Source organism: Dermacentor variabilis, chromosome 9 (assembly GCF_050947875.1).
Source record: "Dermacentor variabilis isolate Ectoservices chromosome 9, ASM5094787v1, whole genome shotgun sequence".
Lineage (NCBI taxonomy): Eukaryota > Metazoa > Arthropoda > Arachnida > Ixodida > Ixodidae > Dermacentor > Dermacentor variabilis.
Window position 1 is genome coordinate 14,003,380 of NC_134576.1, and position 23,083 is coordinate 14,026,462.

At 46.4% G+C, this 23,083-nt stretch overlaps 1 protein-coding gene across 1 annotated transcript in view; it reads right to left on the minus strand.

The window, feature by feature from the left end:
* Window positions 1-23,083, minus strand: part of LOC142558616 (uncharacterized) — a 217,623-nt gene that overhangs the window by 50,098 nt on the left and 144,442 nt on the right. The window contains exon 9 of the mRNA XM_075670792.1: window positions 4,356-4,500. Coding sequence (XP_075526907.1) covers window positions 4,356-4,500 — 145 coding nt within the window. The remainder of the gene's footprint in view (window positions 1-4,355; window positions 4,501-23,083) is intronic.

Here is a 23,083-nt window from a genome sequence, read left to right on the forward strand (position 1 = left end):
ACGCATTCGTTCAACAACACTTGATCCTGGACATTCTTAACGCGACAGTAAATAAGGCAATCATCCGCAAATAGACGCAGTTCAATGTTGGGATGCAAGTCATAAGCAATGTCATTTACATATAATAGAAACAAAATTGGTCCTAAAACCGAATCCTGTGGCACACCAGATAAAACAGGTAAGGAGGATGATCTTTCACCTGCTATTTAAACATATTGCTTTCTATTTGTAAGGTACGCATGGATCCATTTCACAATTTGTGTATTAACTCCAAGTTTATACAATTTCTCAATGAGTTTTGTGTGAACCACCCGGTCAAAAACCTTCGAAAAATCAATTGCTATAATATCAATTTGTTCGTTGTTGTTAATTGCGAGGCCGAAAGCATGAGACACTTCAAAAAGCTACTAATAATATAATAATATTTGGGGTTTTACGTGCCAAAACCACTTTCTGATTATGAGGCACGCCGTAGTGGAGGACTCCGGAAATTTTGACCACCTGGGGTTCTTTAACGTGCACCTAAATCTAAGCACACGGGTGTTTTCGCATTTCGCCCCCATCGAAATGCGGCCGCCGTGGCCGGGATTCGATCCCGCGACCTCGTGCTCAGCAGCCCAACACCACAGCCACTGAGCAACCACGGCGGGTCTCAAAAAGCTACGTCACTGTTGACAGACGTTGCCGAAACCCATGCTGGTTTCTGTAGAATAAGTTGTTATTTTCTATATATTCAACCAGATGTTTCGATATTATGTGTTCAAACATTTTACTCGCGGAGCATGTAATGGAAATTGGCCGATAATTTTCCGCCAATAACTTATTGCGCGCTTTAAATATAGGTACGATGCGTGCAAGGAGCCAATCTTCTGGCACACCTCCGATACGAAATGACATTGCATAACTTCTAGACAAAAAATGTGATATACATTCACAATAACGCCTTAAAAACTCATTGGGTATCTCATCGGGGCCACAAGATTTTTTGGCATCCAGTTTTAACAACAATGCTAGAATGCCTTCTCGAGAAAGTACAGCGTCATTTCTATCCTCACACAGCAACAAACCCTCACTCGCATTTATGGGGTGCATATTACGGCCAGGTGCAAATACAGAGTTAAACATACTGTTCAAAGCCTCTGCGACCAAAGCTTGTTTAGTGCAGACATTTCCGTCTACCTCAATTTCATTATTGTCGCACGCAAAACCAGATAAGTAATTCCAGAATTTTTTAGGCGAGTTTTGCAAGTAATCCACCAGTGTTGTTGAAAAAAATACCGCCTTCGCGTCTTTTAATTCTTTTCTAACTCGCATACTCAGACTGGCTATTTTTTCACATCGCCTCGGCATCCTTCTACGTGTACGATTCAGTGGCCGCTTCAAATGAATAATGTTTCTAGTTACCCATGGACTCGGTTTTCTTATGCGCTTGATTTTCTTGGGCGCATATTTTCCTAAACAGGCGCGAACAACGGATACAAAGTATCTCCAAACCCTATTTATGTCATCATCAACCGACATATTATCAAGAGCACGTTCTAAGTAGTCGATAACAGACGTGTCGTCAGCCCAATTAAAATTATACACATATACAGAGAGATTTTTTCTAATTGCGTCTTTCCCATAGTAATGTTGCTTCTACTGTTTTATGATCTGATATGCCTTCCTCAATGTCGACATTATAATTAAATCTTCCGTTAGTCAAAAATAACAAATCCAGCAGAGATTGATTTTGCCCCTGTGTCCTGATCGGCTCATGAGCTACCTGAATAAAGTTATGCTTCAGCATAATCTCGAACATTATATCAGCGCTAGGCTTTTCCACTGGCCCCGTAATCCTCACATCCCAATCGACACCTGGTAAATTAATATCCCCTGTTAAAATAATTATACTTCTGTCTTTCCTTATGTTATTTAAATGCTGGTCAAGCGCATACAAAAACTCAACAGGGCTTCCGGGGGCTCTATAGATAATGCCAACGAGCAATGTGGTATCGCCACGAGCAAATGGCCAGCCGTAGTATCTAACAAGGCATGTCTACAATGCGGTCTGAGGGTACGTGTGCAGTGCTACTGTCAAGTTTGCTATCATATCCACAGCAGCGAATTGAGTAAGATTATTGCTTAATATAAATAAGATCCCATCAGCTCAAGTTGTAAGGGTGAGAAAAATTATTTTTGAAATTCCCCTAGCCTACAAACAGCATATCATATGACTGCATGTCGCGTACCAGTTTGTATGTCTAGTGATTAAGACAACGATATATGGGCTGTGTAACACGCCATATTTATTGTGTTGCAACACAGGCTACGAAGTGAACTTGGACATGTCTGAGTGTTTGCGAAATGGGAATGGCAGCAGTGACACTCCTAGAGGAAGCAGCACATCAGTCGTACTAATGGCATGGCTTGACCATATAATACCATCACTGCTTGGTTAAAATATCATGGCGGGTTACGGCCTAGGAAATGTCTTACCAACGATATTTAACATACACGTTTCAGAGGCCTAAAGAATGATAAACAGTTATGCTTTCAAGCACATTTTCGGAAACAATAAACACCGCCTTCATCTAAGAGGAATGGAAAGAGGTGATTGTGCATAGCCATGTTATTGTGCCATGCGCGCCAGGATACAGGAGAGCCTGGGGGCTAATAATACACGTCAATGTATTCAACAAGTAGCTATGATATTTTAAGGATATTTTACATCACGGAAAATGCTGCAGAAAGGTTTGCGCAATTGTAAGCAATACGAGAACGAATGAAAGATTACTCGTGACATATGGATTTGTAGTGAATGAATATCCGATAGGATTTCTTTTTGAACAATTTTTTGTTCAGCACAGATGCCAAGTCCCTGTGGCTTCCTAAATGCAAATTTCTGCGTTGCGCTTCGCAGTGCTTGCGGGGTTATCCGCATTTGTCTTCCTACTTGTTGAGGGACTGGACGATATTAGAACACGTCCACATTGCAGATTTCCCCAGGACAGTCTTGCATTCGTCACAGAGCTCCATTGAAGAACGAAGCCTTTCTTTAGCACAATAAAAAAAATGGCAACAAATGCTTCCTTACCTTCTTATACTGCCCTGTACATGGCAATAGTTAACTAATTCTTACGATGCAAACATCCAGTTTATTCATTAGAGGTTGCTACCGGTTGTACAGAAACAATGAACAAACATTTATTGCCTACAAGCTAGCTGCTTCATGCTGGCATTGGTGTTACAGAAGGTATGTCGTAGTGTTCTGTCTTGCTTGTATCTTGCACCATATGAGCCTGCGCTTGATTTCATTGGCTTGATTTCATGGGCATGGTCTACCTGTTTTAGGAGTTAACTATTAACAAACGTAAACACAAAACAATTACTGGGTAAACCCTTTCGCACGTGAGATCATTGCTCTAATTGCAAAGCTTTATCCCTGAATATTCTTGGTTTGCTTTGACACGAAATATAATTACTGTGCACCTATTTATGTTGTCCTATTCACTTTTCATTCTTTCGTTGTGGCTAGCCAGGTTGTCACTGCACGAACGACATTCAGTTCATGCCCAACTCAATCAAACATCTTGAGTAGATTCTGCAATAGCTAACGGACTTTATGTATACTGCGCAAGTCTTTTTCTGATCAAGCAAAATAATAAAAAGAGGGCACACGCATGGTTCGTTCTCACAGCATCAAAGGTGTCTAGGCAATTATCCTTGATTGCCACCATTGCTTAGAAAAGGAACATTCCAGTATGCACTTTCACCACTGGCCGTAATTGTTTAACTGCTAAATGAGATAATGACTAAGTAGTGAAGGGAAAGCAGAGTCCCAATTTCGTCCCAACTCATTCAGCATCTATTCCGAATGTATCCTACGTCCTCCAACGTCCTAAGTCCTGTTTTTCCTCCTCTCTCATTTAAAAATATCACACATGCTCTCCGGAACACCGCGGTCAGGAGCACTTCCCTCATCGAAGAAGCAGGACGTGCGTGCAGTGAGTGCCTGAACCACACTTTCTTCAAGGTGCTGGCTCTGGGACCTCAAATAGGTGCGAATTAACGCTATCGCATTTCTCTCAATTTTACTGCTAAATCACCAATAATGTTCCTTTCGCTCCCCTATTAGCCTTTAACACGTGAGGTCACTACCTGGAATGGCACTCGAAACATTCTAGTGGTAAAGTGCGAAATAAAATGCATATTTTTGTCCGTTCTATTGCAACTGTGGCAAGCCGCCTACATGTATTTGGCACAGATTTTGCCAGCGTACGCTGCCATTCGCAAGTGCGTAAAAACTGTGAAACATGTAGGCTAGCTGTCTGTTTCTGTAAACTCCGTATAAGCTTCGCAGCTCATTTTCTTACCTGTCTTTAGGAACCCTTCTTCATCGAAAACAGCAGCCGTAGCTTCAGCCATGCCCAGGTACCCTTTGAAGCAGGTAGGCCCCTTGACAAGAATTTCGCCGTTCTCGCCAGGTGGAAGCTTTTTGCGTGTTTGAACATCGACCACCTTGAGACGGAATAAAAAATAGACATTCCCGAAAGACTCAGTAATCACGCCTTCTCAAAAACCTGCGACGCATATTTTTTGCTTTAACTAAAGATGCAGCAGTGGCTTCCCTTGTGGTTTTCTTATCGCCTAGCGGCGCTTCCACTCAATCTTATATATCCACTAATCAACGCCACATTTACCTACTGGTCAAGCCTTTAGCAGCTTTGCTGTAAACGCTACACAGATCGCAAACCAAGCTTGCACTGCAGGTGCCTGATGATAATTTCATATATATATATCTATATATATATAGATCTATATATATATATCTATATATATATAGATCTATATATATATAGATCTATATATATATATATATATATATATATATATATATATATATATATATATATATATATATATATATATACTATAGAGATATTTACGAAGTTTCTTTAAGGCTCGTGACCCCAAGAACGTCAGCAGCACCCTCGTGGCGCGTAACGCACAGGTGATGCGTTTCCGTGGGCCGAGATCGTACTGTAGTGCCAAGCTCGAGTCCCGTTGAAGGTGCAGTGCCGCCTCTGACGCGTAGCGACAGCAGTCGCACAGAGCATGTTGCAGGTCTTTAGGGACGTTACATTCAGAGCACATTGGCGAGTCCGTGAGCTGAATCTTACACCTGCAGTAATTTGTTTAGGCCACGTTGAGTCTTATGCAGTGAAAGTACGGTTTGTCTTGTCTATTGAGGCCTCGCGGCATGTAAAAGTCACACGATGTATATATTTTGTACAGGTGTCCGTACTGGTAGCTCGCATCAGTCCAGAGGCATCGCTTGACACGCCAAGCGTGGGAAGATATCAGTGTCACGTTATATTTTCCCGAGAACGGTATCTGGACCATTTCTGTACAAGTGTTGTGTCCGGCTTTGACAGCATGGCCAGGCTGGATGTTGCCTTGTATTCTGCCGTGGGCTGCTAAACACTGCAGCACAACGGTATGTCGCAGTTCGCAGGCTTTATTGCGCAGGCGTCTGATGTCAATCACGAGTTGTTCCTGTACGCGTGGTGATTTAAGGGACTGCAGGACCGCTCTTCAGTCGGTGAAGGTGGCCCAAGACAGCTTTCTGGTCGACAATGTAAATCAATGCGGCACGCCATGCCGCTCGTTCAGTGGCTGTAGTTTAAGTGCGGTTGAAGTGACAATGAATACATTAAACCTAGACACCACAGTCAAATGTGTTTACGCTTGGAAACATATTTACTTGTAAAATCGTGGCAGGCAGCATCATATTATCTTGGTCGTGGCGAGAAGGTTTACATCTGCGTAGTAGTAGCAGTTATAATTATTCGTGGCCTCAACTTTTCGAGCCCACAAAGATAATAGCACTTACAGATGCATAATAGATCTACATGTAAAGACGATCCATTACAATAATTTGAACAGCGGTTACAAATGTCACTGGGCATAATTCTCGTCTACCGTTGTTACCTGCTCCTACCGTAGGAAATCGCAGGCACGTTCTCAATATGGAGTAGATTTCATTTCACTCTACTTGAAACGATTTACGAGCGTCCTATTGCAATGCATAATCGGTGTCACGAAGGCGAAGAGGATTGCCATGGTTGCTAATTCTGTTTGTGCTGACCTACACCGCATTTCAAGCAGACGATAATAGCATAGCAGACGCACAAAAGACACTAGGTCTTTGCATTTGCCGCTATACGCTATACTAAAACTGTCTGGCATCACTTCCGTGCGCTAGAAGAGCCAAAGGGAGAGCAGTCTATGAGGTAGTGTACATGGTTCCCTGTGGGCGGCAGAGTTGTGCGCCTGTTTACACGCGAAGCTTCCCTGCCATTGGCGGAGCCCTGTCACGCGAAACTAAATATTTCGCAACAAAGCCTGCCTTAAATTTTGTGTGCGAAACCCTCCCTCCTTTTCGTCTTGCCGACATTAACGCAATCGTCATCACCGCAGCGCAGTTTGAGCCGTTCGTTCCGGTACTAGTTGGAGCAGAGAGAGATAAATGAGGTACGAGAGGCAGGGAGGTTAACCGGAAGGTAGATACACTCGTACTTTGCACAGGGAAAGGCGTAAGGGGAGAGACCAACATAAAGAAAAATGCACACACATAGAAAACGAGATGCAGATTACAGAAAAAAAGGAAACGAAGAAACACATGCACAGACAAAGGTATAGAAGTTATGGGGTAGTTCGGGTAACATCCTAGGCACCATAGGCGCCGATTGCGGGTGGGCTCTCGGGTCCGAGCCTTCTCTGGATTTTTTCCGGAGCCATCCCTCTGGCGATGCCGAATTCAACTGTCCCTACCCATCTAAAATGCCATTAGCAGAGTTCCTTTGACCACACCATGTGAGGTTTCTTTTGAGTTCTCTCTACCTTGTTTTTAAAATGTTATTCTGTCTAAAAGCTCGCTACATCACTGTTGGCACTGACGTGTACGGCTTTTAATTTATACGTTCGCTTCTGACAATCCTGACAATACGAGGACAAGCGCATTAGAATTACCAACGGTGGCTACCTCATCCGTACTTTTTAACTTCAACATCTTTTTTTTAAGTTTCATTGTTAACACCGTCCGCACATTCAATATATTGTTACGTAGGAAGACACAGACGAAAAGCTATATACAAGCATATTTAAAAGAAAATTTGCCGCACTTGGCCAAGAGGCAACAGCCCGCGCTAGCCTCTAATCGTCGTCGTCGTCTTCACACTGCTCGCCTCTTCGTGATCGCAAATACTGTTCCGTAGCATTACCCCCGGCGGCAAAATCGCCGCCCCGGAGCGACTAAAGACCGGACTCGGAAGAAGTGTAGTAGGCCTTGAGCTTACTGACATGCACGACATCACTAGACGCCAGAGGAGAGGACGAGGTTGAACCCACAGGAGCAATTTCGTACGTCACAGGCGTCACCTGGCGCAGCACGCGGTAGGGCCCGCGAAAGGAGCTTCTCTGAAAGCCCGACGTGACGAGAGGGCGACTGCAGGAGCATGAGCGCACCAGGCGAAAACTACGTCACGATGGCGGGCGTTGTACTGACTCTGCAGAGTGGTTTGTGGGGCCGTCAGTCGAGCACGGGCAAGCTGGCGTGCATGGTCGGCGAGGGCGATGGCGTCGTGTGCAGTGGCGTAGCAACAGGGGGGGCCGGGGGGCCAGGGGGCCATGGGCCCCGGGTGCAAGGGGCCAGTGAAGGGGGGGGGGTGTCATATACGTCTGAAGATACCCCTCTTTCCGCCAGCTACACCCGCGGTGGGAGGTGACAGAAGACCTATGGGCCCCAGGTGCCAGACGACCTAGCTACGCCACTGGTCGTGCCCATAATCGCTTGTTGAGATCGCAGCAGAAGGAAATGCCGTGTCTAGGGGCAAGGTAGGTTATGGTAGGGTTGGCGTCTGGCACCACGTGTTGAAAGGAATTTCAACCGACCATCTCACCCTGCCTCGTCGAAATGAGACGTGACTTCGCCGGCTGTTGTTGGCGTTCCGCAGCACGTGCAGAAAGACCTTTCTCTCACCCGACCATCTTCCACCAGGCCTCATCGAAATGAAGCGTGACTTTCTAATTTGCCATGACCGTTTCGAGTGTCTGCCTGTCTGCCGGTAATCCCGCAGTGTACAGGCCTCTTTTGTGTGTGTATGTGTGTGTGGGTGTGCGAGTTTAGAGAGACCCTTTTCTCGAATCGGACCTAGAGGAGAACTTCCACGAACGCGCAACGCGCGGAAGAGGCGGACAGGCGTCTACAATTCCAGGAGGCGGGACTACCTGTTCCTTTCAGCAGGCTCGGTATAACAAAAGGAGGAAGGGCCCTCTTTCTGTGCCGGTCACGTGACGTCGACGGAAGCAAGATCCCGCCCACGATTGTAGAGAGCCTATTTATGGGGCTCCGAAATGTACTTTTGAACACTTCATGCTCTGCTCATTTTATTTCATCTACCTTTGAATAAACCGTGCAAGTTTCGCACCAAAAATCGTCTCGCCCTTGCTTCGTCACCATGGTCTACCGGATGCCTGCAGCCCGCCGACAACGCCACGCTACCAAATAAGTAACGTCGGTCGAGCTTCGATAGGCAAGCGCCGCTACTTCTCGGCAGCAGTACGATACGCTACCCTGGAGTACGCAACAAACTTACTGGCAGCGGTTGGGATACGGAACCCTGGAGACCCCAACTTGGACGACAACTACGAGATCGTAGCCTCTTCGTCCTGGTGACAACGTTCGGAAGGAAGGTGTCTGGATTCATGACTACATACGGTGAGTACACGGCTTTCCTTGACTGAGATATCACTTGGCTATACGCATTCTTTTAGAAAGTACAGTACAGCGATTTTTCTTTAACCGTTGACGGAAGTTTCGAGTACGTCAAGGTTGTTATAGAGTGAAGAGTTAGCAGCACTAAGGGCAGCCATGAACTTGAAGGCACTAAAGAAGCCGGAATTGTTGACCTTGGCCAAAGAGTTGGGCCTTCAAATTGCCGAATCAGACAGAAAGGTGGAGATCATTGAAGCGATCGAAGCGACGGGGGCAGACAACGATGAACTGACGGAATGCCTAGAGAGCATTGAGGAGAAATAGAAAAAGCGTAAGCGCCTAGAGAAAGAGGAAAAAGCAGAGCGTAAGCGCGTAGAGGAAAAAGAAGGGCGTAAGCGCCTAGAGGGAAAGGAAGAACGTGTTGCCCGCGACGCACTCGAAATGACGCGCCTAGAGATCGAGCTCTTGAAAGCTCAAAATTCTAGAAGACCTAGCCCAGAGGCACGTGAAAGCGAGCGCAGAATGACAGACTTGATGGCAGCCTACGCAGTAGGAGGGGACACAGGTCTTTTTTCTGGTACAGTTTGAGCGCACGTGTGAGAAGGCAAAATTCGCGAGAAACACGTGGCCGCAGCGCTTGCTTACATTGCTACCACGTGAGGTAGCTGATATTATCGCCCGCATGGGGAAAGAAGAAGCAGAGGATTTCGATGAAGTCAAAGCGAAGCTGCTAAAAAAGTACAGATTGTCAGCGGAAGCATTCAGGAAAAAATTCAGGAAAGCCGAGAAGACCAAAAGTGAGTCATTCATATTTTGCATACACCTTGGAGGTATACCTGAAGGAATGGCTCAGAGAAGAGGGTGTACTCGGCGACGCCGAAAAGACAATGCAGGGCGTTGCTTTAGAACAGTTCTACCGACGGCTGCCAGTAAACATCAAGCATTGGGTTCAGGATAGGCCAGGCGTAGACACTATCACGAAAGCGGAAAATCTCGCAGAGGAGTGCGTAACCCGCCGTGCGTTCGAAGGCAACGAAGCACCTAAGAAGGAGATGAATAAAAACAGACCTGACAAGGCAAAGCGAAGGTCAAAGTCGAGTCGGTATAAAACAATGGAAAGGTCAGATTTAATGAAAACTAGTGACGAGGAAAGTGAGAGAGAAAAGGAACCACGCGAACGGAGTGCAGAAACGCAGAAGGAAACAACTTTCGAGGCCAAGAAACCAGTAGTTAGCTACAACTACCAGCAAACGGGGCATATCTCCGTGGGGTGCAGAAATCCCAAACTAGTATTGATGTCACTAAGTAGTAACGCAGAAAATCTAAGTTGCTGGAACCGTACATTCGAGACCTCGTGGTAAACGGCAAACCATGTAGAGTGCTTCGCGACTCGGCAGCCACAATGGACGTGGTGCATCCGTCGTACGTAGAGGAAGGCCAATTCACAGGAGAATGTGCTTCGATAAGGCAAGCCGTAGAGGCCTCCAGTGTTTGTCTCCCTGCGGCCAAGATTCGTATCAAAGGCCCTTTTGGAGTACAGGACACTGAATCCGCCGTCTCGGCACTTCTCCCACCGCAGTATCCGTATTTGTTTTCTAACAAATCAGAGGATTTGCTACGACGTAAGGGGATCGGGTTTAGTGAGGGAACAGTGCAAGGCCTATCTCGTTCCAAGCCAAGGGGGCTCGCGGCCAAGGCAGTGTATAAGTGTCCGGTGGTGGAGAAAACAGGTTTGACGGAGGATTGGTCAACCAGCACCAAACAGAACAGCCCTATAGGTGATAATGCCGAAAGTACACCAGCTAAGCAAAAGGTCAGGAAAGCAGCGGAGCCTCGCGAGACAATTGTCTCGCGAGGCAGAATGCAGAATGTTATTGAACGTAAGCTCTGCCACAATGATCGCAGAGCAGGAAACGCGTAAGGCACGAAGCAATGCTGAGCATTACTATGACAGGACGGCTCGCACGCTACGCTTTGAAGTTGGGGAAAAGGTAATGGTTCTGAAACCCTCGTTGAATAACCAACCTGAGGAGATGCCTGTCGGCTTTCCAGAATTAACCGCAATGACGACATTCACGAGACATTCAAGAGGTCATAGACAAGTTAGTAGAACAGGCGAAGTTGAATCCCAATCAAAAGGCCGAACTGAGGGAACTCGTGTTTGAATTTAAAGACGTATTTTCAGACACCCCGGGTAGGACCACTGCGATCGTTCACGACATCGAGTTAACCTCATCGGACCCAGTTCGTTCGAAAGCTTATCGCGTTTCGCCTCGTCAACGTGAATCATGACCGCTGAAATAAACAAGATGTTAGAGCTAGCTGTAATCGAGCCAGGAGAGAGTGATTATACCTCACTTCTTATTTCAGTTGAGGTCCCTGGAAAGGAGCCGCGCCCAGGTATTGACTACCGCAGGCTCAATTTAATCACGAAGGACCAGACTTATCCAATACCGCATATCGAGGAAAGGCTTGAGAAAGTGAGCAGTGCTAATTTCATCTCTACGCTCGATTTAGTCAGAGGGTATTGGCAGGTTCCGTTGACCGAGAGGGCAAGCAGGCTTGCGGCGTTTATTTCCGCGATGGGAACCTGTCGTCCGAAAGTCCTGAGCTTTGGATTGAAGAATGCGCCGTATTGCTTCTCTAGCCAGGTGCTACGAGGAATGGAGGATTTTGCACTTCCGTATCTCGATTACATAGCAACCTTTTCTGCATCATGGGCCGACCATATGCAACACCTGTGAACCTTGCCGTGTCGTCTACGAGAGGCCAACTTAACTGTTAAGGCTCCCAAATGCCAATTAGCGCGCGCGGAGGTAGCTTATCTAGGTCGTGTAATAGGGCAAGGTCATCATCAGCCTTCCGACGTTAAACTGACCGCAATAGAAAACTTCCCGCAACCACGCACCAAGCGGGACATAAGATCATTGCTTGGCTTGGCAGGTTATTACCAAAGATATATCCTGCGGTATTCCGATATTGCGAGTCCTTTAACGGATGCTCTCAGAAAAACGGAACCACAAACGGTAAAGTGGGATGATGCAAAAGAAAAGGGTTTTAGTATGCTGAAGAAAGCATTAACGAGTCAGCCAGTGTTGAACGCGCCCGACTACTCTAAGCCATTCATTCTTCAGTGTGATGCCAGCGACAGAGGTATGGGGGTGGTGCTCTGTCAAAAGAGAGATGACGAGAACGAACATCCTGTAGTGTACGCCAGTAGAAAGCTTTCAATTCGTGAGGAAGCATACAGTGCATCAGAGTACGAATGCGCCTGCGTAGTATGGGTGGTGCAGAAGCTAGCTTGCTATATCGCTAGTTCAAGATTCACCATACAGACTGACCACAGTCCCCTCACATGGCTGCAGTCCATGTCAACAAAAACGGTCGTCTTTTGCGCTGGAGCTTGGCTCTTTAACAGTACACCATCGATATTCGCTACAAGAAGGGTAAGCTTAACGGCAATGCCGACGGTTTCAGTCGTCGTCCCTAGAGTAACGAAAGTCTCATGCTCACCCGGGTTGCCGTGGCATTTGTACGTTCGTTCATACGTTTTTCCGAAGTGTAGCCGATTGTTAGCTGATTTTAATTGCCGCGTCTTAACGCTTTCAAGAAATGGCTGTTTTTAGTGTTCGTGGGGGAAGGGACGCGAGCAGGGAATAGGAAATGTGTAGCGGGTTTTCTTTTTTTTTTAAGCCGGGGGTGTCTTGGGCAAGGGTGGCCTTGTGCTCGCTGCTTTGTGGTTGTGGGTCCGGCACGGTTCTGGGGTGATTGCTTGCTCACGCAGGAGACGAAAAGTTGCGAGACCTGCTTGCAAGACCAATTTCACCGGACCGGACCAGGGAGAAACGTCACAAGAGCGCCACGAGGACTGATGACCATTCCCAGGAATCATTCTGCGACGAACTAAGGGTTCGTCACCTCTAAGGGGAATTCCGCTACCGAAACGCTGATCCCTCGAACAGCGGCTGCTGGCCCCTACGCATCGGGATCTTCCTCCCCCGCCGGAGATTCTGTTAGGATTGACGTCTGGCACCACGTGTTGAAAGGAATTTCAACCGACCATCTCACCCTGCCACGTCAAAATGAGGCGTGACTTCGCTTGCTATTGTTGGCGTCCCGCAGCACGTGCAGAAAGAACTTTCTCTCACCCGACCTTCTTCCACCAGGCCTCATCGAAATGAAGCGTTACTTTCTAATTCTCCATGACCGTTTCGAGTGTCTACCTGTCTGCTGGAAGCCCCGCAGTGTACAGGCCTCTTTTGTGTATATGTCTGTGTAGGTGTGGGAGTTTAGAGAGACCCTTTTCTCGAATTGGACCTAGAGGAGAACTTCCACGAACCCGCAAAGAGCAGAAGAGATGGACAGGCGTCTGCAATTCCGGGAGGCGGGACGACTTCTTTCTTTCAGCAAGCTGGGTATAACCAGAGGAGGAGGGGCCCTCTTTCTCTGCCAGTCACGTGACATTGACGGACATTGTATAGAGCCTATTTAAGGGGCTCCGAAATGTACTCTTACTCACTTCATGCTTTTCTCATTTTCTTTCATCTACCTTTGAATAAACCGTGCAAGTTTCGCACTAGAAATCGTCTCGCCCTTGCTTGGTCGCCATGGTCTACCGCATGCCTGCAGCCCGCCGACAACGCTACGCTACCCAATCAGTAACGTCGGTCGAGCTTCGATAGGCAGGCGCCGCTACTCCTCGGCAGCAGTACGATACGCTACCCTGGAGTACGCAACACCCAATACGCGCCGGGATCCATTTGAGGTGTTTTGGTATCATTTTTCTGTTCTTGAAGTCTTCTGCTCTGCGGTTCAGGATTTTGGCCGCCTCGGTAGAGATCCAGCCCTTTGTGAAGTTCGTAATGGCCATCTTGGAGTCGCTGATAATTGTTTTGTCTTGTTGCCGACGGTTGATTAAAGCCAATGCAACTGCTGTTTCTTCTGCTACCTTCGACGATACGGTCCTTACGGAGCCCGCCGTCATGTTTACGACCGCCATTGCGAAGAGGGAGGTACCCTCGTCACCGCCGACAGCATCATTGTCGTCCTAGTTTCGGGCGTACTGGGCGGCGTCTATGAAGAGAGCGCCCTCCTACACGCCATGGTTTTTAGGATCGTCTTCGTGCGGTATTTTCTTCGTCTGGCACTGTGCATGGAGTGCATGTTCTTCGGGATGTTTTCCGTGTATACTGTGGCTCGCAGGCCCGGGGGAATCTGCGTCTTGGGGCCCATCATTCCGTTGCACTTTATGCCGATCTTACCCATGATTTGTCTGCCCGCCTTGGTTCTGGAGTGTCATTTGTGCTGGAATGTATTTCCTTGCAGCTCACGTGTCGTTGACGTCACGCTCGTCCTACTTAAACTGCTGTGGAAATAAAGACGCAGCGTTTTCCGCTTGCCTCCAGGTTGGACTACAGTCGTCTCCAGTCTTTCGCCGATCACGCACTGTTAGCGGCAGGCGCCGTTACGACATGGTGTCAGAAGTGATGTGATCTATCCACTTTTAAAAGCGATTGGGAAAGGAGGATCGAGACGCCGTCAGAAAATGAGGCTGTAATGGGCACGGCATCGCCGCCAGGCCTCCAGCAGCCGCGACCGCTGGACTTCGACACTACCTCGGAGTGGCCGGCGTGGCTACTGCACTTCGACGACTATCGCTATGCGTCGAGCCTGAATGAGTGCTCGGAAGGGGCACAAGTACGCATTCTGCTTTATACCATGGGTCCACAAGCGAGGGACATCTTCGTCACCTTAAATCTTTTTGGAGAAGATTCGAAGAAATTTGACCTGGTCAAGAACAAGTTCGACGATTACTGCATCAAGGAGATCAACGTTGTCTACGAGAGCGCTTGCTTTCACAAGCGGCACCAGATGCCTGGCGAGTCAACTGACCAATTTATGACTGCTCTACACGTCTTGGCGGACAAATGTGAATTCAGAGAATTCGAGCAGCGCGTCATCAGGGACAGGTTCGTCGTGGGCCTGCGGGATGACAAACTCTCCGATTCGCTCCAAATGGATACCAAGCTGTCTCTCGCAACAGCACCGGTGAGGGCCCGCCTAGACGAGACCGTTCAGCATCAGCAAGAAGAGCTTCGAAACTGCAAGTCCACGAATACACACCGTGCAAGCTATATGAGGACGTCAATGTCGACGCAGTGAGCTACCGCAGGAAACCGCAACGCAGCAAGGAAACCCGGCCGACATCAGCTCGTTTCGAGGGACCGTGCATCTTCTGCCGAGGCAACTCGCACCCAAGAACAGCCTGCCCGGCGAAGGACCAGAGGTGCTTGAACTGCGGCTTAAAGAGACACTTCGGCAATGTGTGCCTCAAAGGGACTTCTCCAGGCTACCAGCGAAAGGTACGAGTGTCGTCTGTACAAAAGGACACTGGGGAGGTTTTCTGGGGTGCGGTCGAGGTGCCTGGTGCCAAGGCACGTTACGTTCAGGTATTGCTTAACTCCGTGCCTGTTTTCGCAAAGGTGGACTCAGGTGCAGAATTGTCCCCGATTCCAACATCGTTTCCGGGACTTCCCACGAGTTTGGAAAAAGCCGACGAGGTCTTGACTGCTTAAATGTTCTGGGCAAGTTTCAGGCGGGTATATTTTGGAGGGAACAAACTTCTCGCCAAACGTGTCATGTGATCAGTCCTTTGCGCCATTCTACGGCTGGGTCTGCCGGCTCTCCAAGCGTTCGGAGTCATCAAGTTCATTGACTCTGTGGCTCACAAGGAACCAAACTACGATGTGTTGTGCCCTCAGGTTTTCAACAATTTAGGCACTATGCCCGCGGAGTATACAATAAGCCTAAACCGGATGTTGTTCCATTTTCAATAAGCGCACCACGCAGGATTCCTATACCGCTTCAGGAGCCCGTAAAACGAGAACTCGAGAAGATGGAACAAATGGGCGTCATTCGTAAAGTCGAAGAGCCAACAGAGAGGTGTGCCGGCATTGTGCCTGTACAAAAGCACTCGAGAGATGTAAGGATCTGTGTCGACCTTACGCAATTCAACAAGTTGGTCTTAAGAGAAAGATACACACTGCCTACTGTCGACTAAGCACTGGGCTCTCTTGCCGCTACAAAATGGTTTTCCAAATTGGTCGCCAATTCCGGCTTCCATCAGGTGCGACTCATCAAGGCCTCAGAAGAGCTGACCACGTTCATTACACCGTTAGGGCGGTACTGATTCACCAGGTTGCCGTTCGGGATTACATCAGCTCCAGAGTATTTTTAAAGGATGTCTGAAATCCTGACAGGCCTTCCTGGCGTCGTTAACTTTATGGACGATATTCTCATATTTGGCGACAGCAAAGCGCACCATGACTCTAGACTGTCGAACGTCTTAGCTAAGCTGGTCCAGTCTAACGTTTTCTGTGTTCGGTGTTCGAAGCATAAGCTTTCTGGGCCACTTACTCAGCGAGGAATGCGTACAGTCGGATCCGCCCAAAAGCTGAAAGCGCCCTCTGATATATCGCAATTACGCTGTGTTCTGGACAAGGCCAACAACCTAGGCCGCTTTTTGTCAAACTTGGCGTAAAACACTGCCCCGCTACGGCAGCTTTTGCAGAACGAGACTCACTGGGCTTGGGGCCCTGATCTGAACACACCTTTTGAAAGCTTGAAATCTCTTATCTTCTCAGCAAAGTGCGTGACTATGTACGATCCACGCCTTCCCACGATTCTTTCGGCGGACGCCTCGTCATATGGTCTCGGTTCCGTCCTTTTCCAGAAACAACGCAATGGCGAGCGCCGGCCAATAGCGTTTGCTTAAAGGTCACCGACCAAAACTGAGCAGCGCTATGCGCAAGTGGAAAAGGAGGCACTAGCGTTAACATGACCTGCCGAAAGATCCGATGAATACATAAGATTTATTTATTTATTTATTTATTTATTTATTTATTTATTTATTTATTTATTTATTTATTTATGATAACCTCAAGGTACATAATTGTACATTGCAGAGGGGAGGGGCGAGAATACATTCCAAGAGTAAAAAATACAGGATCAGTTCAAGGAATTTCCAAGGAACAAAAGCAATATGAAAAAAAGTAGTAATGCATTCATAACAAATAACAGAGACTTACATAATATGAAAATACACAAAGAATACACTTTAGCAAGCAGACAATGTTCACAAATAAGTACATAATTATGCCATTTGCCACCATACATTATTTTATGTTGATTAGTACATTCTTAAAACGATTCGGGTCACTGATGCTTACTAATGATGTAGGTAGATTATTCCAGTCGACTGAAGTCCTAGGAAGGAATGATTGTGAGCACGCGACGCTGTTATGACGGGGCACGTTAACTTTATGCACGTTGTCACGACAAGCCGAATAACAAAGCGCAGGTTGGATCCAAAGAGGGCGAAGAGATGCGTTGTGGTAGATTTTATGCAAAAGGGAAATGCGTGATTCTTTTCTGCGAAGAGATAATAATGGAATTTGAAGGGTACTCTTCATTAATGTAACACTAGCAGTGCGATGGTAGTTAGCTAAGATGAAACGAACCGATCGATTTTGCACTGATTCAATTTTGTTAATTAATATGATCTGATGAGGATCCCAAACGGATGAGGCATATTCGAATTGGGGGCGGACGTATGTCGTGTACAACAGCCGTTTTAATAAAATTGGCGCAAGCGAAAAATTTCTCTTCAAATATCGTAAGGAGCGGTTAGCTTTAGGTATTACATACTGTACATGCTGCTTCCAAGAAAGATCGCTAGTTATATGAATGCCAAGATAACGGTAGCGTGTAACGGATTGAAGGGAGCAGTCATTAAGGGCGTAGGTAGGCCAAGTTGCGTTAGAACTAGAAATCCGCATAGATTTGCATTTATTAATGTTGAGTTCCATGCACCAAATGAGGCACCAGTTAGATATGTTATTTAAATCGGATTGAAGGGTAGCTATATCAGATGCATTAGTCACTTTTCAATTTATAACACAGTCGTCAGCGAATAAACAATTTTTTGAGGAAATGTTATCAGGTGAATCGTTAATATATAATAAAAATAAAAGAGGACCTTGTGGAAGACCGGATTCAAATGGACCCGCGTGACTTGTGGAGTCATTAGTTACAACAAATTGGGAACGAGAAGAAACGAACGATTGGATCCAGCTGAGTACTTCCGGGTCAATGTTGAGTGCGCTCAGTTTGTGTAGTAGCAGCACATGTTTCACCTTGTCAAAAGCTTTAGAAAAATCCAAAAATATGCAATCAGTCAAAAAACCGCTATCAAGATATACATGTAAGTCATTAGTGAAAGTTACCAGCTCAGTCTCACAAGAAAAAATTTTGCGAAAGCCATGTTCACTGTTAGAAAAAAATTATTTACTTCAAGAAAGTTGACGAGGTTAGAAAATATGATGTGCTCCATAAGTTTGCACGGTACTGAGGTAACCGATATGGGCCTTGGTTAAACGGATCTTGAGTTTCGCCAGATTTGTGGATATGAATAACCTTTGCTGTTTTTCAGTCATGAGGCAAGGATGAAGACAGGTACGATTGTGAAAAAATGCTCTTTAATATGACAGAGGAATACTCACTAGTATTTTTTAGAAATTTCGTAGTGATTTCGTCTTTTCCACAAGAAGACGTAAGTTTAAGAGTGTCTATTATTTTTTTATGCCAGTAGAGTTAAAAATTACGGGATCCATTGGAAAAAATTGCAGCATGGTAGCCTTGGAACGTCGTTATCATGTGCTGAAGGAGTGAAAGCTTTTAAAAATACATTATTTAAAATCGTAGCGCAGTGCTGCCGAGGTATAGGCTCACCGGAAGACGTGCTAAGTGATATGATTTTCGATACACTGGGCCTTACTAGATTCCAGAAGCTTCTTGGATTATTTATGAGCATGTGCGGAAGGGTATTATTGAAAAAAGAAAATTTTCTATTCTTTATCGCAGATGAGTACGCCGAGGCAGCTTCTTTGTAAGCAGATCATTTAGCCTGGCTTTCCATCCGCTTAGGTGTGCGAAAAAGTCGTTTTTTTCTGTTAGATAGGCCTTTCAAAGATTTAGTATACCATGAAGCATTGTTATTCGAAAAAACGCGCCCAATCGGAATAAACTTGTTAACAAGATCGTGAATTTTTTCTTTGAATATATTCCAGTTAGTATCCAGTGAGCGCTCAGCAACTTTAGGCAGGTAATTATCAAGGAAAAGAGCAAGTTCGTAGTTGATAGCGGTGAAGTTGCGGTTTTTATAATCACGAATGGTTTTAATACAGTTTTGGGACGGTAGAATTGCCAGGCTAATGAAAAAATGCAAGACGTCGTGATCGCTCAAGCCGGGTGAGTGTGTAACCTTAGATATGATATCTGTTGATTTTAAAACAAGATCAAAAAGAGAGATGTGGTGTTCGTTACACGTGTAGGGGAAGTAACTACCTGAACTAAGTTGAAATCAGCACATATCTCTACCAAATGCTTCGATTCTGCGGAAGTCGTATTTAATAAAGGACACGTGCTTGACCAGGAAATATTCGGGAAGTTAAAATCGCCCATGAGTAATATTGGCGCTCCGGGGAAGCGAACACTTATCTGGCACAAGCAATCGTACATGCTATCGCAAGAAGTCGGGGCTGATGATGGTGGTCGCTAACAAACACCGATTACAACCTTTTTGAAATTTACAGAAATGCAGCACCATACACATTCAATGTTACATGATATGGCTACAGGAAAACAGTCAAAGCATTCATTAACAGCAATTAAAACACCACCGCCTAGTGTGTTAGCGCGATCAGTACGGTAAATATTATACTTTTTATTGCAGTAGAATAACTCAGAGTTTGTTACTTTACTCGTCAACCACGTTTCGGTTAATTGTTAAATGTCTGCATCACAATCATTTATTAGGCTACAGAGATCATCTGCTTTAGGTAAGAAGCTACAATTATTAGTAAAAAGAACCGGTAGTCTTCATATTATGGGATCGAGGTCCCTACCCCTCGCGTTCTCCTATGGGCGCGCTGTTCGAACATTGCGGCCTGATCTAAAGGATAGAACAGACGCCGTGGCATCATCTGAGGTACTACTTAACGGCTTCAATTCACAGACCTTTTGCTCTGTGGCGTCGTATACATAGCATTTTCTACCAATCAGTAGATTGTTATATCTTAATTTAAATGGTACATTCTGACTTTTTCTGTATTCTATAAGAGGTTTTCTGGCGTAACGTGTAGCGGCACTGAAATCTCCACTAACAGAGATACTCATTTCTTTTAGCATGGGGCGGTTCGATAATATTTCTTCCTTCGTTTCATAGGCAGCAAAATTTATTATCAACGGACGAAACTTCCTTGGACTGAATCTAACAATACGATGTGCGCGCGATATGCTGTCACTAGTTGTTCTGAGGCTTAGAGTGTTTGTTAGAATGTCCAGTATCTTTTCCTCCGATTGAACAGCTGATTCGGTGGCGATGTCCCTTGAACCATAAAAAAGTAGATTATTTCTACGAGAGCGGTCTTCCGCATCATCCAGTCGGGAGCATAGGAATGCAGCGTCCTTAGCTATATACCCAACCGCTTCACGCACGTCACCGAGTTCATGCTGCCATTTTTCAAAACTACCGGTCTGATTTTCTACCGTCGCAAGTCTTTCTTTAATTTCAGATATCGCTTCCGCCACCGTTTCCTGATGCGCTTTTAACTCTGTAATAGTGTCCAGCATTGCTTTTTGGTTATCCTCCATTCTTTTAGACCTTTGATTCAAATCGCGTAAGGTTTTCAGAACTTCGGATAATGTATCTGATTGTTCTCGCGGAGGACCGGGATTATTCTCAACGTCACCGCACAAAAGCAATAACAAAGAACAAAAAGGACCAAGCACTGCTTCTGGGCATGGAAGCACGATTATATATGGATCGTCGGATTTTATTCTTGATATATAGATAAGAGGTATTGAGGGGATGCTTCAAACAGACCACAAACCTCCTGCTTCGTTGCTTGGTAAAATGCCTATTGATGTGTTGCCGCCAAGGGTTCAGCGCTTCAGAATGCGGCTGATCCAATATCACTTTCATATTGTGTACGTTCCCGGTAAAAGCATGATAATGGTGGACGTTCTTTCAAGAGCACCGACGAAAGCCGACAAAATAGCCGGTGAAGTGACCGTGTCGGAAGTGTTGTCTTTCCTCAAAACATGTGTGCAAGGGCTTCAAATGGGTGACAATTTTGTTAACAGAATACGCGATGTGCAAAAGACTGACGTCGTTTGTCAAGCCTTGCATCAGTTGTGTCGCCAAGGCTGGCAGGAAAAAACCAAAGCTTCCTTTCTACTTAGTTCCGTACTGGCAGGAACGAGCCCTAATTGCCGAATGCGATGGCATGCTGCTAAAGGGTACCAGATTGGTGGTACCTCAGTGCCTAAGAAAGGAAGTACTAAAAAAACTACATGATGGACATCAGGGCATCTCGAGGACTAGAGATTTGGCAAAAGAATTGGTATGGTGGCCAGGCCTCGGCGAACAACTTGCGCGGCAAGTGAAAGAATGTGTTACTTCTGCGCTTCGTCATCCAGAACTCAGAGCCATTGATTTCAACCCCAACGCCAAGTTTCACGTGGGAACGAGTTGGGGTCGACTTGTGCTTTATTAACAACTGTCATTATCTTGTCGTGGTCGACTGCCTGCCATGGTATCCGGAAGTAGCCCCCCTTCCCTCAACAAAAACTGGTGCGGTAATAGAAAGGCTAAAAAGCATTTTTGCAGGCCATGGCATCCCGGAGACCATAGTGACAGACAATAGACCACAGTTTTCTTGTACAGGGTTTGATAACTTTGGACACGATTATGGCTTTGGTCACGTCACTACTAGCCCTAGGTACACTCAGGCTAATGGGGAAATAGTACGTATGGTGCAAACAATTAAGCGCCTGATCCTTAAATCTAAGGACCCGTACCTGCCTCTGCTTGCCTACAGGGCGACCCCAGGCATTCTTGGCTCTAGTCCTGCTGAAATCCTCATGGGCCTGCGTCTTAGGACAAGAGTTCCAATGGCACCGCAGCGGCGTGGTCCAGTGCAGGCACCGCTGCTTAATCTTGCGGCCAAAGACAGTACCAACGAGAAGCTACAAGCACAGTACTACAACAGGTGCCACAAAACCCGGGAATTGAACCCGGGCTGGTGATCCGTTTGGGTAACGGACATGAAGACCAGAGCAACAGTGCTAGCCACAGCCGCTACACCGTGGTCCTACATAATACCCAGCCAGGAAGGGAGTACGCTGCGGCGTAACCGACGAATGCTCAACCGCTTGCCAGAACAGAGGAAGGCAAAAGGCAGCTACGAGTTTCCAAATGAAAGTGTTTCATCCGAATTGGTTTCTATGAACAGGGAGTCACCCACTACCCTAACAGCTTCGTTACCTTTAGCATGAGGGACTATGACTATTTGACTATGAGGGACTAGCACCTTCTGCTTCAGTGACCGTGACCAAATTGGGTAGAATGGTTAAGCGACCAGTTCGATACGGAATTGATGAATAAGGTTTTGTTCGTGGTCGATTCTCACTGAGGGTTCTTGACTTTTGTTCATATGCGGGTGCCCTAAACGCGACCCGTGAAAATCACTTTCATTTTGCAAAAGGGGGATGTGCTGGAATGTATTTCGCTGCGGCTGAAAGCATGCTCCCGCATGACGCGCCGATTCATTGTGCATGACGCATGTATGGAACCACGTGTCCCTGACGTCACACTGATTCTACTTAAACTGCTGTGGAAATAAAGACGGGACTTTTCCCGCTTGCCCGCGAGTTGGACTACAGTCATCTCCGGTCTTTCGCCGATCCCGCACTGATAGCGGCTGGCGCCGTTACGCTATCATCTGTGCTTCCGCTATTTTGTCCAGTATGTTACGTTGCTGGAGTTGTAGTAGCCTTTCTTTTCTTGTGACTGCGGAGGAGTCAGTACTGTTCTGTATGCTTTTCTAATGAGCGCATCAATCCTGTCTTTCTCAACGTTCTTCCAGTAGACCAATGCCGCCACGTACACGTCGTGGCTGATAACGAAGGCCTGGGCAAGTTGCGCGATTCCGTAGAGGGTACTGTCGAACCCTGTCGAAGGCCTTCTTAAGAATGAGCCCGTGTATTGTCCTCAAGCCTCGCCCCATGTTGTCTATGACTTGCTCCTTGAGTTTTATCATGGCGTCTTGGTAGAGAGCCCTCTTCTTAATCCAATTGTGTTACTGCGGTATGTGTCATTGTACTCCAGGTAGCCGTTACTTCTGGTCAGGCCGGCGTGCTCCATCACTTTACCGACGCAGGAAGTGACGGAGATCGGCCGCATGTTTTGGATTTCTAGCAATT